The 17,043-nt window shown below is 41.6% G+C and overlaps 2 protein-coding genes and 4 non-coding genes across 8 annotated transcripts; 1 reads left to right on the plus strand and 5 right to left on the minus strand.

Moving 5' to 3' along the window:
* The first annotated feature begins 7,306 nt into the window (after window positions 1–7,306).
* pole3 (polymerase (DNA directed), epsilon 3 (p17 subunit)) lies at window positions 7,307–10,985 on the plus strand. The gene is made up of 4 exons (NM_001146579.1): window positions 7,307–7,781; window positions 9,465–9,550; window positions 9,724–9,842; window positions 10,480–10,985. The coding sequence occupies exons 1-4, from the start codon at window positions 7,716–7,718 to the stop codon at window positions 10,662–10,664; spliced, it is 456 nt and encodes a 151-aa protein (NP_001140051.1). The 5' UTR covers window positions 7,307–7,715; the 3' UTR covers window positions 10,665–10,985.
* A 3,169-nt stretch (window positions 10,986–14,154) lies between these two features.
* On the minus strand, window positions 14,155–16,981 carry rpl12 (ribosomal protein L12). Of its 3 annotated transcripts, none has more exons than XM_014142349.3 (6): window positions 16,695–16,981; window positions 15,508–15,581; window positions 15,128–15,226; window positions 14,963–15,044; window positions 14,553–14,639; window positions 14,155–14,313 (listed from the first exon to the last, which is right to left on the minus strand). In XM_014142349.3, the coding sequence occupies exons 2-6, from the start codon at window positions 15,574–15,576 to the stop codon at window positions 14,195–14,197; spliced, it is 456 nt and encodes a 151-aa protein (XP_013997824.1). In that variant the 5' UTR covers window positions 15,577–15,581; window positions 16,695–16,981; the 3' UTR covers window positions 14,155–14,194.
* LOC123726824 (small nucleolar RNA SNORA65) lies at window positions 14,379–14,500 on the minus strand. The gene has a single exon (XR_006758977.2). It is a non-coding gene; the product is annotated as a small nucleolar RNA SNORA65 (small nucleolar RNA).
* On the minus strand, window positions 14,748–14,873 carry LOC123726820 (small nucleolar RNA SNORA65). Its single transcript, XR_006758973.1, has one exon. It is a non-coding gene; the product is annotated as a small nucleolar RNA SNORA65 (small nucleolar RNA).
* On the minus strand, window positions 15,314–15,436 carry LOC123726822 (small nucleolar RNA SNORA65). Its single transcript, XR_006758975.1, has one exon. It is a non-coding gene; the product is annotated as a small nucleolar RNA SNORA65 (small nucleolar RNA).
* On the minus strand, window positions 15,709–15,834 carry LOC123726823 (small nucleolar RNA SNORA65). The gene has a single exon (XR_006758976.1). It is a non-coding gene; the product is annotated as a small nucleolar RNA SNORA65 (small nucleolar RNA).
* Window positions 16,982–17,043: the final 62 nt, after the last annotated feature.

The following is a 17,043-nucleotide window of genomic DNA, read 5'->3' on the forward strand; positions in this document are numbered from 1 at the left end:
CAGGTTAACTGTTCTTTTTTTGCCAGCATATTCCCCATTTCTGAATCCGATTGAGGGATTTTTCTCAGCATGGCGGTGGAGAGTATGACCGTAACCCCTACGCACAGCAAAACCTCCTGGAGGCAATGGTGGACACCTGTGATGATGTGTCTGTGGAGTCTATCCAGGGTTTTCTAAGGCACACAAGGGCATTTTTCCCACGCTGCCTGGCAAGAGAAAACATGTGTGATGTTGAGATATTATGGCCTGACCCAGACCTGAGACAAGATGCTGAGTAACCTGTACATTTGCTGCATTTGGAAATAAAGCTTTTGGAAATTGCGTGTTTTACTGTGCATGGACTCTTCCTTACATGTTTTGTCAGTGTGACATTTCAAAGGTTTTTGACCAAAACAGCATATACAGCAGTATTCCCTTATCCACTAATGTAAGAGGTATTTATTACAGTACTGTTTAAGTTCTCTCGCCAGGGTGTTCCTGAAAGGGTTATCTGGATAGTGCTGTGATTTTACAAAGTTCCAATTATTTATCTAAAACCTATTCTAAACATTTTGGTAGCAGTGTTTTGAATTAATCCCTCCAGTGTTTAACAGTCATGTAGTCTGTGTTTTTGACAGCTTGTGTGTGTTGTCTGAGGGCAAAGTTTGAATTGGGACCCAGAAGTCGAATGTTTGTACCGTTGGGTGTGAGTTCTTTAAATTGTGTGTGAAGATTTGAGAAAATAGTGAGTTGTTCCAGGAATTGTGTCTAAGCTATTGAGAAACTGTATTATCATGCGTTTTCCTTAGAACATGAACCTTTTAAAGAGATACTCTTGCACGTATTAAACCCATATAATGATGTGTATGCATCCTTCGTTACATATCATCTGGAATTATACTGAAAAATATAAAAACGCAACAATTTAAGATTTTACTCAGTTACAGTTCATATGAGGAAATCAGTCAATTTAAATAAATGCATTAGGCCCTAATCTATGGATGTCACATGACTGGGAATACAGATATGAATCAGTTGGTCATTTATATATATATATATATATATAAATAAAATGGGCCTCACAAGGGACCTCAGGATCTCGTCACGGTATTTTTGTGCATTGAAATTGCCATCGATAAAATGCAATTGTGGTCGTTATCCGTAGCTTGCCAATATGATAACCCCACCGACACCATAGGGCACTGTTCACAACGTTGACATCAACAAACTGCTCGCCCAGACGACGCGGTTGTGAGGCCGGATGGACATAGTGCAAAATTCTCTAAAACAACGTTTTAGATTTAAAGGGGTATCCAACACCATAACATTGCCACCTGCAACAGATCACAGATGCAAAAATGTAACTATACGTTTTCACAAGCTGAATGGCCATGATGTGCTAAGCCATTTTGATATCAAAGCAGAATTAAAGAGAGAGGTGGTTAACAGTACGGTCTTATTGTTCTCAGCATCTCAGCCGCACTTACTGTACAACCAAGCAAGGCTGCTTTATACTCCCCCATGACATCACTTTCCTGCCATTGACAGAGTGGAAAGAATTATTACATCAGCTCAATAAAACATAGGGTTAAATATGATCATTGCATTCTAAGTAAATATATCACATTAACCTCAGGGCTTTTGGATGAAGGGAAACTTTGAAAAACTATTAAAAAGAAAAGGTCATGGAAATTCATGATATTTACCACAAGCAAGTGTTTGAGGTCATGTAAATAGTAAAGTGTGTTGCTTGAGCGCAAATGACAACGGCCCTTTGTTGCTTGTTTTATTGCAATGTGTAGATTAGATTTCTTGTGAAAATTCCACATGCAAATTGTTATGAACTCTTAAACTTGGGGTAAGGCCACACACAACTTGAGATCAGAGTTTGAAGCCTGTACCAGTAAATGAGGTAACTCTAGAACCATATATGGAAGAGTAGTTTGTTTTGGGAATAGAGGAATCGTTGCCGGTTTGAATCCCAGGGTTCACGATGAAGAACCTGGGAGAGTAAGCTGGCAATGGAAGGGTTGCTGGCATCAGAACCTCAGGTGCCACTGACTGTCATTGTGCCCTTTAAGCAAGGCACTTAACCCAAAACTTGCTCTACAGCAGACTCTGTGCTGCTTCCAGCCTCGTGTGTGTGTGTGTGTGTGTGGGGGTGTAAGGAATAAAAATAAGAAAGACAATTTTCTGATAATAAAGTCTTCCATCTTAAAATGATCTGACATTCAGGTGTGCATGTGTTAAAGCATGGAGTCTATAATGTAATGATATTGTAATTGAGGATAACCAACACAGCCCTTTCCCTGTGCTGCTTTCTCACAAAATATACATACTTGAGTTCATTTTCTTTGCCCTTTTCACAAAGTTATTTCAGTACAACACAAACAAGACGTTTGACATTTAACTCCATTCTTGAAATTAATTCCCACACAGGCAAATACGGTTCAGACATTTCCCAAGAAGGATCAAAGAAATACCCTCATTATTGACACTAAAGCAGTTGGCAGTATGTCCCACTAAATTAAGATGCCATTGATTGATGCTTATCATTACCCAGCTGGAGAGAAAAGTGTGTTAATCTAAATGATATTGCCACAGTTGGACTCCCAGATGATAATCTTGGTGGTGTACACGCTAACACTGCTGAGGCTTGCCAGCATGAAAATAAACACAATTGTTGAGGGGAGATATAGAATGGTAAGAATTACTGGGGAATTTTCTGTTGCAACTTTCCACTAGCCTCTTTTTACAACCCTTCTCAGAATTACTAGATTCACACGCTCAAAACAGCAGCTTGATATATTTTGGTCCACACAGTTAGCAGACCAATTTTGTAGCAATTAAATGAAAATGGAACACCCATAAGTAATTCTTATTGTGGGCAAACACCTCATTTTGTTCCCAAAATAACATTCTGGCTTCCCTGCTGAACCAAAGCTTTACCCCCTCTGTATGCCACTAGCCCAGGATATACACCGTCGGAAATTTGAGACAAAATATCCACAGGAACGTATTATTAAACCAACTTTTCAAAACGCTGATACTGACGGTTTTGTCTCCATCATCTGAGGCTTGCGTTGTAAATACATGCACAAGACGTGGTTAACAATAGCAGAGTTTATGCACCCGTTTACATTGCGTGTGCATGCCTGATATCAGTACCAGCGTTTTTAAAAGTTGGTTAAATAATGTTTTCCTGTGGATATTTTGTCTTAAATTTCCAACGGCATAACGACGAACCAAGCGGACAACTAGTAGAGTGTGTTCAAATTTTATTTTATTCAACATTCTGACCTGCAGAGATCGTGAGAGAATGTGTTCTGGAAAGTTTATGCCTTTGTGTCAGACTGAATAGTGATTGCAAATATATACAGTTTCAACATGTTAATGTAATGTTCAAATAATATTTTTGCAGGAATCTCCTTGCGAATGATTTTGCCGAAGATTGTATCTCCGCTGGCCACCAGATGAGGACCAACGTGGTAAAAGAGATCATGAACACAGAACGTATCTACATCTTGGTAGGCTGAGGCGCTTCCTCTATTTGCTGCACTGCCACTCTAATCTCATCCATCAGCAGGCTGTCTTTCTGAGCCGCTCTATTCAATTACCTTTTGTACCTCTCCATTCCGTGGTCCCCATCTTTGTCAGGGAGTTTAGAAGGAACAACATTTGGATGCACGACATCCTTGGATGGTTTACCTGAAAATAGTGGTTTACATCTCTCCAAAAGACAGGAGCGCAGAAGCATTGGATGGCAACGTAATTAGATAAATGTAACACTAATTTGGTAATGACATTTGACTTAAGATGAAAATACTTGAACTTGTCCATTTATTACAATAGATGTTTGTCTTTGTCCCTTAACCTCTCCCAATCTATTATAATCTGAGGATGGATGTAGGCAAACACCGCTTTCCGTTAAGTGCACACTTGTTCACTCCCATTCGTGGAATTAAAAGCATAGGATTGGTGTAAGCATAGGCGTATGCTTACAGGTGAGTTCCATGTGGGGTAGTGGACAAGTGCATACTTCAGGGGAAAGGGTGCATAATTGGGTCACAAGGCCTGATCTAGAAACCCACAATCTGAGAATATATTTATTAAGGATTGTTAAATGGGGATTATCTATTTCTTTTTTCAAATAGACCTATTCATCCCTAGCTTGCAATCATCTCACCTTCACCCTGTAACTCTTCCCCAGGTCATTGCTGTAAAAGAGAATGGTGTGTTTGAGTAATAAACCTAACGAAGCTGAATGTAGAGGAAAGTTGGTGAGTGAAGCCAAGGGAGATGCATCTGTGACAGCCGAAAGTCAGACAGGAAGGCTCAGATCAACATGGCAGTGTCAACATACAGTTGAAGTCGGAAGTTTACATACACTTAGGTTGGAGTCATTAAAACTCATTTTTCAACCACTCAACAAATTTATCGTTAAACTATAGTTTTGGCAAGTCGGTTAGGACATCTACTTTGTCCTTGACATGTATTTTTTTCCAACAATTGTTTACAGACAGATTATTTCACTACACAATTCCAGTGGGTCAGAAGTATACATACACTAAGATGACTGTGCCTTTAAACAGCTTGGAAATTTCCAGAAAATTATGTCATGGCTTTAGAAGCTTCTGATAAATGATGTCAATTAGCCTGAGTCAATTGAGGTGTACCTGTGGATGTATTTCAAGGCCTTCAAACTAAGTGCCTCTTTGCTTGACATCATGGGAAAAATCAAAAGAAATCAGCCAAGTCTGGTTCATCCTTGGGAGCAATTTCCAAATGCCTGAAGGTACCATGTTCATCTGTACAAACAATAGTACGCAAGTATAAACACCATGGGACCACGCAGCCATCATACCGCTCAGGAAGGAGACGGGTTCTGTCTCCTAGAGTCGAACATACTTTGGTGCGGAAAGTGCAAATCAATCCCAGAACAGCAGCAAAGGACCTTGTGAAGATGCTGGAGGAAACAGGTACAAAAGTATCTATATCCACGACATAACCTGAAAGGCCGCTCAGCAAGGAAGAAGCCACTGCTCCAAAACTGCCATAAAAATGCCAGACTAGAGTTCGCAAGTACACATGGGGACAAAGATCGTACTTTTTGGAGAAATGTCCTCTGGTCTGATGAAACAAAAATAGAACTGTTTGACCATAATGACCATTGTTATGTTTGGAGGAAAAAGGGGGATGCTTGCAAGCTGAGGAACACCATCCCAACCGTGAAGCACGGGGGTGGCAGCATCATGTTGTGGGGGTGCTTTGCTGCAGGAGGGACTGGTGCACTTCACAAAATAGATGGCATCATGAGGGAGGAAAATTATGTGGATATATTGAAGCAACATCTCAAGACATCAGTCAGGAAGTTAAAGCTTGGTTGCAAATGGGTCTTCCAAATGGATAATGACCCCAAGCATACTTCCAGAGTTGTGGCAAATTGGCTTAAGGACAACAAAGTCAAGGTATTGGAGTGGCCATCACAAAGCCCTGACCTCAATCCTATAGAACATTTTTGGGCAGAACTGAAAAAGCGTGTGTGAGCAAGGAGGCCTACAAACCTGACTCAGTTACACCAGCTCAGTCAGGAGGAATGAGCCAAACTTAAACCCAACTTATTGTGGTAAGCTTGTGGAAGGCTACCCGAAACATGTTAAACAATTTAAAGGAAATAGTACCAAATACTAATTGAGTGTACGTAAACTTTTGACCCACTGGGAATGTGATGAAAGGAATAAAAGCTGAAATAAATAATTATCTTCTATTATTCTGATATTTCACATTCTTAAAATACAGTGGTGATCTTAACTGACCTAAGACAGGGAATTTTTACTAGGATTAAATGTCAGGAATTGTGAAAAACTGAGTTTAAATGTATATGTAAACGTCCGACTTCAACTGTAGCTGCTACTGTATTTCTTATTTTCAAAATAAACATTTCTATACCCCCATAGTCACACACTCCCAAGCAAAAACATAATATGTGTATAATTAATTGGTTAGAGAGGTCTCAATTATTACCCTCATTTGTATTCCCTGTAGCTTTAGAATCATGGTAAAGTTGCTTCCCTTTTTAGTCACGTCTTTGGTCACTTTGACGTGAGTCATCTAAAAATATCCTAATAATTGGTTGACAAATAGTGCCTTCTACCAGGTAGGCGATGGCTGCATGGTGCAGTTGGTGAGAAGTAACCGCAGCAACTTGAAGGCGACTTCATCAAAAACTGCATGACCTGTGATAATTTGTATCCCCATAATGCACGTGTCAAACTCATTCCACGGAGGGCCGAGTGTCTGAGGGATTTCGCTCCACCGTTATACTTGACTGATGAATTAAGGTCACTAATTAGAAAAGGAACTCATCTGGTTGCCTAGGTCTTAATTGAAAGGAAAACAAAAACTTGCAGACATGGCCCTCCAAGGAATGAGTTTGACACCCCTGGCCTAGACAAAATTGATCTGCTCTAACGCACCCAACATGTTCACAGTCAATTAACCGTGTAAAATAAGGGTAAATAAATAGACAGCTTTTTTTTTAAACAGGCTCTCAAACACTAAGAGGAAAACAGATAGCAGATAAGACAAAACACATTCACTTTACCTGTAATTAAGCGTGCACTGCAACTCTTCGAATTTGCTGTTGGTAGCCAGCCATCTCTATTCATAGCAATGGTCCACTTTCTTTCGGAAATCTAAAAACTTGAATTGTTTATAGTTTGTTGCAGGTCTCACCGAAAACACAGCAACACGACCCTTTCGAGGACATCATCTTGATATTGAAAGTTTAATTCCTTTTACCACAGCAGCTGGCGTTCTCTACAACTGTTTGACTGTGCTCACTACAACCAAAATAACAAAAATATGCCTGGGCTGCCACACAACGGTCTGGTAAAGGGTCCAAGATTCCACCCGATTAGACAATCACCCCATTAAAAAGTGGAAATCATTTTACCGGTCACACCTTTTAATGGGGTGATTGTCGTCTAATCGGGTGAAGATTTAAAAGGGTCTACAGCGCATGAGCAGTGTGTCACTGTTTCCTGGTTTTGACAATATAGATAGTCAAAACTGACCAGAATTGACTTTTCGTACCAGGTTAGGATAATTAATGTAGCAGGTTAGGAACATTTGGTTAAGGTTAGCAAAAAAATAAATGTAATAAAACTTTATAGACGTCAATTTGACAAACGCTATTCCATCTAGCCATTTCTTCCCAACAACAGCTAAATACTTCTTTTTTTTTTATGTTATGTTCATTTGCACAAACAAAGTTGCACAGAGGCGGTATGCGCAAAGTCAAGTAAAAAATGTTTTTAAAGGTCAAAGTTGAAAGTTGATAGGAGAACCACGTGGTTGGAAGATACGCGCGAAAGAGTATCTCAAAAACAAATGTGACAGAGTTCTGAGCTTGCTAGCTAGGAAGTTAAAGTCAATAACATGTTCGCGTGTTATTAAAGTAAAATTGCTAGGCTATTCATTTCTGGACAGAGTGAACAAGCTTGTGTTACACGAATACCTTGTTTGTTGCATTTTTTTTTCCCGGGACATGATAGCTAGCTGGCTAGATTATTTTGCTAACGTTAATTCCATTGTAACGTGCTAGCTATTTTACAGTTCAAGACGACTGTTTTCTCCTATTTAGGGGAGAAAGAGCGAAGGCTGCCTCGAAATTGCAACAATTGTATTTAGTTCGTTTTGTTAAAATACGCGTAAGTTAGCTAACAAACAAAGTAATGGCAGAAAGACCCGAGGACCTCAATCTTCCCAATGCTGTCATCACGCGCATCATCAAGGAGGCGGTGAGTGTGCGCACACATTTTCTACAGATTTTGTTTCAATAGGAGCATACTGGTAAATCAACAATGCGACAAATGCCTGCCATTCCCATGACCTTTACGAAGCTAAATGGCATATACACTCATTGGCCAGTTTATTAGGTACACCCATCTAGTACCGGGTCGGACCCCTCTAGTCATGAAGGGATACACCTGGTCAGCAACCATGTTCAGATGCGCTGTGGTGTTCAAACGTTGCTCAATTTGTATCGCGGGACCTAACGTGTGCCAGGAAAACATTCCCTACACCACCAGGATGTGGTCATGGACACACGATACTTACGCCAAATCCTGACTGCCATCAACATGACGCAACAGGAACTGGCATTCGTGTGAGAATTTGTTTTCCACGCCTCAATTGTCTACTGTTGGTGATTGTGTGCCCACTAGAACTGCTTCTTGTTTTTAGCTGATAGGAGTGGAACCCGGTCTGGTCATCTGCTGCAATAGCCCATCCGTGACAAGGACCAACGAGTTGTGCGTTCCGAGATGCCATTCTGCACACCACTGTTGTATTGTAGTTTTCAATTATTTATTTTTTTACTGTTTTGGGCCCAACTGTTAGCGTGCACGATTCTTGCCATTTTCCTTCGACCTCTCATCAACTAGCTGTTTTCTCCCACAAGACTGCTGCAGACTGGATGTTTTTTGTTTGTTGCACCATTCTCAGTAAAAGCCCAGGAGGGCGGCCGTTTCTGAGATACTGGCACCAGCGCGCCTGGCACCGATCATTCCATGCTCAGTTATTTAGGTCACTCGTTTTGCCCATGCAACTGTTCAAGCGAACAGTAACTGGGTGCCTGTCTGCCTGCTTTCATATAGCAAGCCACGGCCACGTGACTCACTGTAGGGTGAACCATTTTTTGTGAACGGTGGTGTACCTAATAAACTGTCGTGTGTAAATAAATGCTGTATCATAACACAACCATGGATGGAGTAGCTAGTGTTTTTGTGGGTACCTACAATGTTATTCTAGATTCATCCTGAACCTAGCCTATACCCAAATCCCAAAGTCTTGTGTGTTTATAGCCCTTGATCATGACTCTGTTCCACGTTACACAAGTCATTGGACCAAGGTGTCTTCTGTACAGGGGAGTTTTGTTAAGAGCCCCGACTCCGGAACATTAACACACATAAGGACCATATCTTTCATGTCAGCAAGAAATAACTTATTTTAAAAAACATTTAAATGAATACACCTATTTATAGGGTTAGTGTTCCCACACGGCCATATCTCCATGTTAGTGTGTTTACGGAAAACGGACGGAAGACAGTCAACTATCTGGGTGAACACGTTTGTGGTGTCAGTCTTCCGTTTAATCACTGAAAAATACTCTCGGCTGCAACTGTTAAAACGGTACACAATGTGTATTTTGTTTTTTGTAAATTATTTTGATGTGATATGAAAGTAGAGGGATATATGCTTCTAGAACTGTACCGCAAGTAAATCAATTCAAGTTTAGCTAGAGTATTTGGGAGGTTTTCAGAGCTAATTCAACCACCTTAAACAATCATTTTTAAGGTCCTAGGACTATAAGGAGCAACGTAAGGCTCCTTTTAGTCCACTTTAGTGACAACTCATGCTTGCAAATGACAACACTGCCAGCTAATCTAGTAACACTACCCTCACCATTTTATTGTAAATAGCTACCAGATGGGGTGAACGTGTCAAAAGAAGCCAGGCGAGCCATATCTCAAGCTGCCAGTGTATTCGTCCTCTATGCAACATCTTGGTAAGAGAAACTACATGTGCCGGTGCAACAGGTTTATGCAATAAACACTTAATAATTGGCCATTTATAATACATACCTCCATACAGTCAAGTGCTTTAAGCACCTGGAATATATACATCTTTCTGAGTGCAACAAATAATATTAATTTACCCCCCCCCCCCCCCCCCCAACAGTGCAAACAACTTTGCCATGAAAGCCAAACGGAAAACTCTAAACGCAACAGATGTGATGTCTGCGATGGAGGAGATGGAGTTTGAACGCTTCTTGCAGCCTCTACGTGAATCTTTGGAGGGTAAATGATCATCACCGATCAACATTTAATTTCTTAACAGCCTGTGTGTTTTGGAGACACTGGCCATGTTTGAGCGCATCAATTAGAATCAGTCGCGAATCATCGACTGAGCAGACTGACAGATCTACACTAAATAACAACTTATTATGATTTGTAGATCAGTCGGTCTGCTCAACAGCAACTGAGCAGTATTGACACACTCAAACATGGCCATTGGCTGGCTTGGCCTGAAAATGGCCCGGCAATGCATTGTGGTCAGTTCTTGCAGACTGCTTGATGCATTTTAGCCCTATTGGAACAATGTTCTGAATTAATGGGGACACTTCTTGTTGTATTACATTCTGTTTTGATTAGAGAACCTGACAAAATGGGAAAATGTAGTTGTGACTGCCACCACAGAGGATTATAAGTAGCAGAGGTTGCTGGGTGTAGGCCTAGTTGTCCCATTTAAACCTAATTTATCTCATTTCCCCTTCATTGGAACAATGCACTTTTTTTCCTATTATGGGGTGGATATTTATAGCACTCTATAAAGCTATGGAAAATTGTGGCCAGTGTCGACTACATTTGTCCACCTTGCTAACCACCGCGACTTAAGTGAATGCTGTTTTTATAACTGAATGTTGTTCCAATACAGCTTACAAGAAGGGCCAGAAGGGGAAGAAAGAGGCATCGGAACAAAAACGCAAAGATGCAAAGGAGAAAAAGAATGATGTGGAGGAGAATGACAAGAGCAGGGAGGAGGAAGAGGAGGAGGAAGAGCGCATGGAGGAAGACCAGGAAGCAGAGAATGAGGTCGAAGAGGAAGAAGTTGAGAATTGATAACTGACTGTTATTCTTCATGTAGTAGAGCACTGATCAGAACACAGATGTGAAGTCAGCGGCCCTGTTTGAGTACTTGGAAAAGGCACACTAATATGTAAATATAATAGTCTCTTGGTTTGACCATTTTAAACACATAAACATGTTACATCCAGCAACAGATACTCTTCTACACAGCATTCAGATTCAGTTGTCAGATCAGTGATTTTATTTAGATGAAGGGTGCTTTTTCAAGGTAAACAAATAGTGTGATGTAATAGTTCTATTCTGTTGTCTTCCAGCAACTGGCTCACTCTGAATAAAGGGAGCAGAATTTAGACCAACAACCATCTCCATCAGTTATTTGCTGGAATAAAGCACAATGCAAACCTGCTGTATTCTGATCAGAAATGCCTTATACCACAGTTTCTAAGACCATTATTGATATAATTTGTTGATGTTCTCAGATGTACTAATTATCCCAATGTAGATTTGATGGCAATGAAGTTACTCATGTGTTTGGTAGACTTGGTGTCGACTGACTCTCTGTCCTCACTGAACTCTGAAGGATGCAACTCATAGATTTGTGTACCTGACATCCAAATATTAGTCTTTGGCACAAATGAGATCAGCCATGCTTGACCTTAAAAGAATGATGCAGAGAATGTAAAAAATGTTCATAGGCTGTGTGGTTGTTGGTCATGACTCAAACTCTGGCTTTGAAATTAATGATTTGGTCTGTCTGGAATCTTGGGAGATGACAAACTAGGATTAAGGCTTTCAAAATCAGCCAAGCAAGTAACTATCATGTCCTTGTCAGGCTACAGATTACCAAAAGTGAGCTATTATTCATATGTTGTTGGTGAATAACTTTTCTTTTGAACAGAAGGCCTCCAGTAAAGACCCGATGTCTTCAGGGGATTAACTGTGTACTTTTGTAGCGTTGGATACACTGTTTTTTCAATAAAGATTTTTGTATAAAGCACTAATTGCTATTCCTTTAACTGCTAAATTACTTGTGAAGTTAACTCATCAAAAAACACTTCCTGGTGTCCACTACCCTAACTCTAGGGCAGGGGTGTCAAACCTACTCCATGGAAGGCCTCCTAGTGTCTGCAGGTTTTGTAAGTTGACTCATCAAAAAAGACTACCATTCTTGGGTATTATTTCCATTACCTTCTATTACCATTACCTGACAAGTGTACTCTAATCCAGATTTTTGTGACTCAACTTGGGTTAGACCATTGGTGACTTGCACTGGATAGGCTACTATGACAAGAATATTAGCAGCACTGAAAGATGTCTATCAGTGGGAAAGATGCACCAGGCACACGCAGCCCAAATTGGCTGGTGAGCTGCAGGGGAGCAAGTGAAGATTGTGGGCAGGCAGGCTCCGCATCGCTCAAGCGACTTGCTTCCCCCGTAACCATCAGTTTACTATTTAGCTTTGCCTGGACTGGATGAGAAACACAAAGTTCTTTATGAAATTGAAAACGATACTAGTTTAATATTAAAAGTGTTGCTATTTCTCTCCCCATGAGATTAGATAAGTAGCCTGTTTGAAAGTCATCTTCCTCGACCCTCCCACTTTCCCCCCTGCATCCCATAGCCAGGATCGGACAGTTCTCCCTTTACTTTCCACTTTGCAATAAACCTACACAAATAGTAGGAAATTACAAAAAGAAAATAGCTGAGCGCCTGATTTATGTAGTAAATAAGTAGTGAAACAGTATAGAACTTGAGGTAGTGGTGAATAATACATTTGTTTTCATTGGGGAGCGGCAACTAGAAACAAATGCCTAATTACTTATAAATTGGACTCAACTAAATCATTGGTGTCTCAGACTTAACTCGAACACAGGGGACTTGGGACACTAAGTGGATAATTTTAGAAATATTGGTGCCGAATTCTCTACACTTCAGTGCACTCCACTTACAATAATTAAATGTCCCAGTGCCAATCATTGGGGTAAACAGATTAAATTCTTAAAAGGGACAATTCTCCCAAATTACAAAATTACTTTCCTTAAAGCAGATGTATGCTTGACCTGGCTATGTGGTCCAGAGGGTGTGAAGCAATTTGGGAGTCTCCAGAGGCTTGTGGTCAAATCAGATGCTGTACACCTCCCAAATGTAACAAACACGGAAGGCCCCGTATAGCTCCATATTGATGGTAGGTGGGGGCAAGTAGTGTGAACGCCCTGATATCTGCGGAGGCCACAGCGCAGTAAATTATGTCTGGTCAATGCAGACGCCAGAAATTCCATAAACCATCCAAACCCTCACGCATCTTAAATTTGTGCAGCACAAGTTACCTTAAGATGTGGACAAGTACAGAAAGTACATGTAATACCAACTTCCATTGGATTTGTGCCACAAAGACTAGAATATAAGCACTTGCTTATAGGGCCAGGTAAAAAAAAAAAAAGCAGACCCCTTACAGGGTAAGAAACCATATTCCCCTATATTTAGAAGTGGCCCACTAGCAAAAACTATGAGGGTTTTAAATATTCATCTGTTGACAGGCTTTTAAATAGATACTTTATCATTGAGGCAATGACTACAGGAACAGCTAGAATGCCATTTTGCCACTGCTTAAAACCACTAGGGTATGACATGGATTTTTATTTATTTCACCAGGTAGGCCAGTTGAGAGCAAGTTCATTTACAACTGCAACCTGGATGCAAATTGGTGAAAGCCCCAAAAGGTGCCACCTATGTGCACTGAAACACGAAGAGAAAAAAAAGCCTGCTTGGGGAAATGCAGGTTTAGAACATCTACATGATCAGTCTTAGTGGTTTGTGTGAACCTAACACAATTTTTAATTTAAAGCAATCCAATGTTTGCCTAGACTTTGCAAATGAGAAACAGTATTGCAGTTGGCAATGACAGCATTCATATGGCGATTTCTTTAACCGTACCATTACAGCCCTAGACAACCAGGTGGTGAGGTCCTTAACTCTATTTGATCCATTACAGTGGCCACCAACAAAGTCAATTTGATCAGTGAAGTCACCTCTCACCTACCTCTTCATTGTTGTTCAGGGGACACGCTGCTGTAAAATAACTGTCAAACTGCCACGCAAATCTTCCGAGTAACCCTTCCAAACTTCGCTGGCTCTACACGAATAATGTAGGTCACTTATTTCAGATTCAAATGATCAAATTTCACTCTAAGGCACGTTTGCATCCCTGAATGGCGATTTCTTTAACCCTACCATTACAGCCATAGACAACCAGGTGGAAAGTTCCTTAATAAGTTAACTTAACTCATCAAGTACAGGGGAAGAAGTGAAAACCTAGACACTCAACCCACCATGGAACACGTTTGCACCAGAGCCCTTGGAGAAACCAATCTGTCCTTTTGTTATTTGGGTGAACTATCCTATGTATAATTCAAGGTCAAACAGCCATTAACCAGCAAATACAAACACTGCCCAAAACTGGAGTTAACAGAACAGTGTGGAAATAGTAGGCAGATAAGGTAAATAACTGGCAATTACAAAGACCAAATGAATATTCATGTTTATTTATTTCTCCATTTGATGCTTTACTCAGATGGGCACTCCACCTTGCCACTGTTGATGTCGTCAATGACATCATGGGGAGGGCGGCCATCGATGGTGCAACCCACAGACTGGGCAGTTCCCAGAATCTCCTTGATAGTTCCTGAGAAAATAAAGGCATTAGGACCAGCAGGGGACAATAGTTTCTATTGTATGGGAAAGGGGCAATTTTGTTCCAGGCCTTTCGGCACAGAGTTGCCCACTGTCTGGGCAGTCCTGTTTCCTAGAGCTGGGTCCATCTGCGCCTCCACTGGACTACACTCAGTCACACAGACAGGCAAAGTGGCGGGAGGCGGAATCATAGGTGATTCAGTGACGCTGAGGGGGGATAGGGGCTCTTACCAGAAAGCTCCCTGGCAATGGAGCGGGGCCTCATCGTGCGGGCGACTGTCACAATCTCGTCAAAGGTCACACTGCCGCTGTGCTTGACTGGAAACAAAGATGGAAGGCTTAGATGCGTACACTGGATCTATGAATCATTGCTGGTTGTAAAAACAGATGGGACAGCTATGTGACTAGATGACTGGTCCTTTTGGCAGTTGTTCCAGGCCTTTCGGCACAGAGTTGCCCACTGTCTGGGCAGTCCTGTTTCCTAGAGCTGGGTCCATCTTAGCCTCCACTGGACTACACTCAGTCACTCAACAAGACTGGCAAAGTGGCGGGAGGCTGGAATGTGCCCCCACTACAGGTTTAACTCAAAGCCACATGTTTTAAGTGGCATTAGACACAGGAAAAAGTGCAGGGCAACTTACTGTTCTTCACCTTCTTCCTGTCACGAGGGGGCTCCTTCAGGGCCTTGATGATCAACGCTGAAGCAGAGGGCACCACCTCGATCTACAATAGAGCGAAAAAGCATGTTAATAACAGAGATGATTGATAAACATTCAATGGCCAATCCATTTTCAGGGACTACGTACCGCTGCCTGCCTGTTCACAATGGTCAGCTTGACAGTTATCCTCAGGCCCTTCCAATCTCCGGTGGCCTTGGCGATATCGTCACCAACCTTCTTAGGAGACTAAAAGCCAAAACATGTACAGATTTAAAATAACAGAACAGGCACCAAGTGGCAAACTGCTCAATAGTGACAAATAACAATATTGGCAATTGTTCCAGGCCTTTCGGCACAGAGTTGCCCACTGTCTGGGCAGCCCTGTTTCCTAGAGCTGGGTCCATCTTAGCCTCCACTGGACTACACTCAGTCACTCAAGACTGGCAAAGTGGCGGGAGGCTGATCTGTAGAAAATGGGTAATCAAACCACACCAATCATTTTAATTTGGGAGGAATGTAACACTTACCAGACCCAGGGGTCCAATCTTTGGGGCCAGCGCTGAGGTGGCGCCAACTTCTCCTCCTGTGCATCTCATGTACACTGCAAGGGATAAAACGGTTATTTTGGGGGGGGGAAGAAACATCCTTATGCTATGAGTTACCCCCTGGTGGTTCACCAGTCAATAGAATTCACAAATGAGAACCCTTTTCTTTTAGTATGAGGGCACAATTGTTCCAGGCCTTTCGGCACAAAGTTGCCCACCGCCTGGGCAGCCATGTTTCCTAGAGCTGGGTCCATCTTAGCCTCCACTGGACTACACTCAGTCACGCAGACAGACTGGCAAAGTGGCGGGAGGCTGAATCCTAATAGCAGGCGATTCATTGACTGTCCCAATGCTTAAGGTATATTATAGAATTTGCCTCTGGGGTGCCAGTGAACCAAAAATACCCCATCACATGTTTCCAACTAGGGTGAATACTGGATTTCTGTGACAAATATCAACCATCTAATGCATTACTATGTAAGCGGCAAATATGACAATATACATTTGTGGACCACAATCAGAACGAGGTCAATGCATCGGAGTACAATAAACGTTACCTACTGAAATTCTGCTGTCAACGCCAAATGCCTATGAACAGCAAGTAGCTTTGTAGGTCCGTGCAAACTTTCACATAACTAGGCCACCCAGGCTGAAATTTACACAAGACTCAAGACCTGCCTTAAATCACCCAGTCAAAATGTATCACCTGCTAGGTTGCTACACTTGATTTGCATGCCAAATTTAATGTGGCAAAAAAGATTGGTTGCTTTAAAATAACGTTAGATGCGAGCCTGTAGTCTATCCAGCCCATGTCACACGTCTTTCAAATTAATGGAAATTTGTTGATTTTGGTAGTCAAACTAAAATAACTTAATTTCAATAGCCTTCACTTTACAATTGACGCGTCAGAAAGATTGTTACTTGCAACCATGTGGTGCCAACAGAGCAAAAAATGGTTACTTGCAACCACGTGGTGGCAGCTGAGCCGCAGTTACCTGGCTAGGCCAACAGCATCATGGAAATGAAATGGGCTATCGTTGGTTACATAGAAAAATAGTTTCAACAGAATAGCATATCATGCCATGTTCGTTAGAATGCATCACGAACACGTCATTTCCATTTACAATTACATTCAAGAGATATTAGTTGTTCATCCTAACTAACGTTACCATTTCATCAGCTCATTGCTGAAAGGCCTGCCCCTGCATGGACGCGCCAGACAGAAGTCGACTCCATTTTGGATCTCATCTGAAACAAACCATTTTACAGTAATGCCACACATACCAACTTTAGTCTCATTGGGGTCGAATTTGGGAGGCATGATGCTGCAGTAGAAGTTGAGCTCAGTTCAGCTTGAGTTGGTGAGGGTGTCGGATGAACCCGGATTCGGGACGACCGATTACTGTTACACCTTCACCGCTAAAGTGACAAAGGAAAGAACGAGAGTAGGGTGCGTGACATTTTATAGACAGAGAATAACGCGAGATTTGGCTGAAATGACGCTCTGTCATGTCTGTA

Source organism: Salmo salar, chromosome 01, assembly GCF_965601325.2.
Source record: "Salmo salar chromosome 01, fSalSal1, whole genome shotgun sequence".
Lineage (NCBI taxonomy): Eukaryota > Metazoa > Chordata > Actinopteri > Salmoniformes > Salmonidae > Salmo > Salmo salar.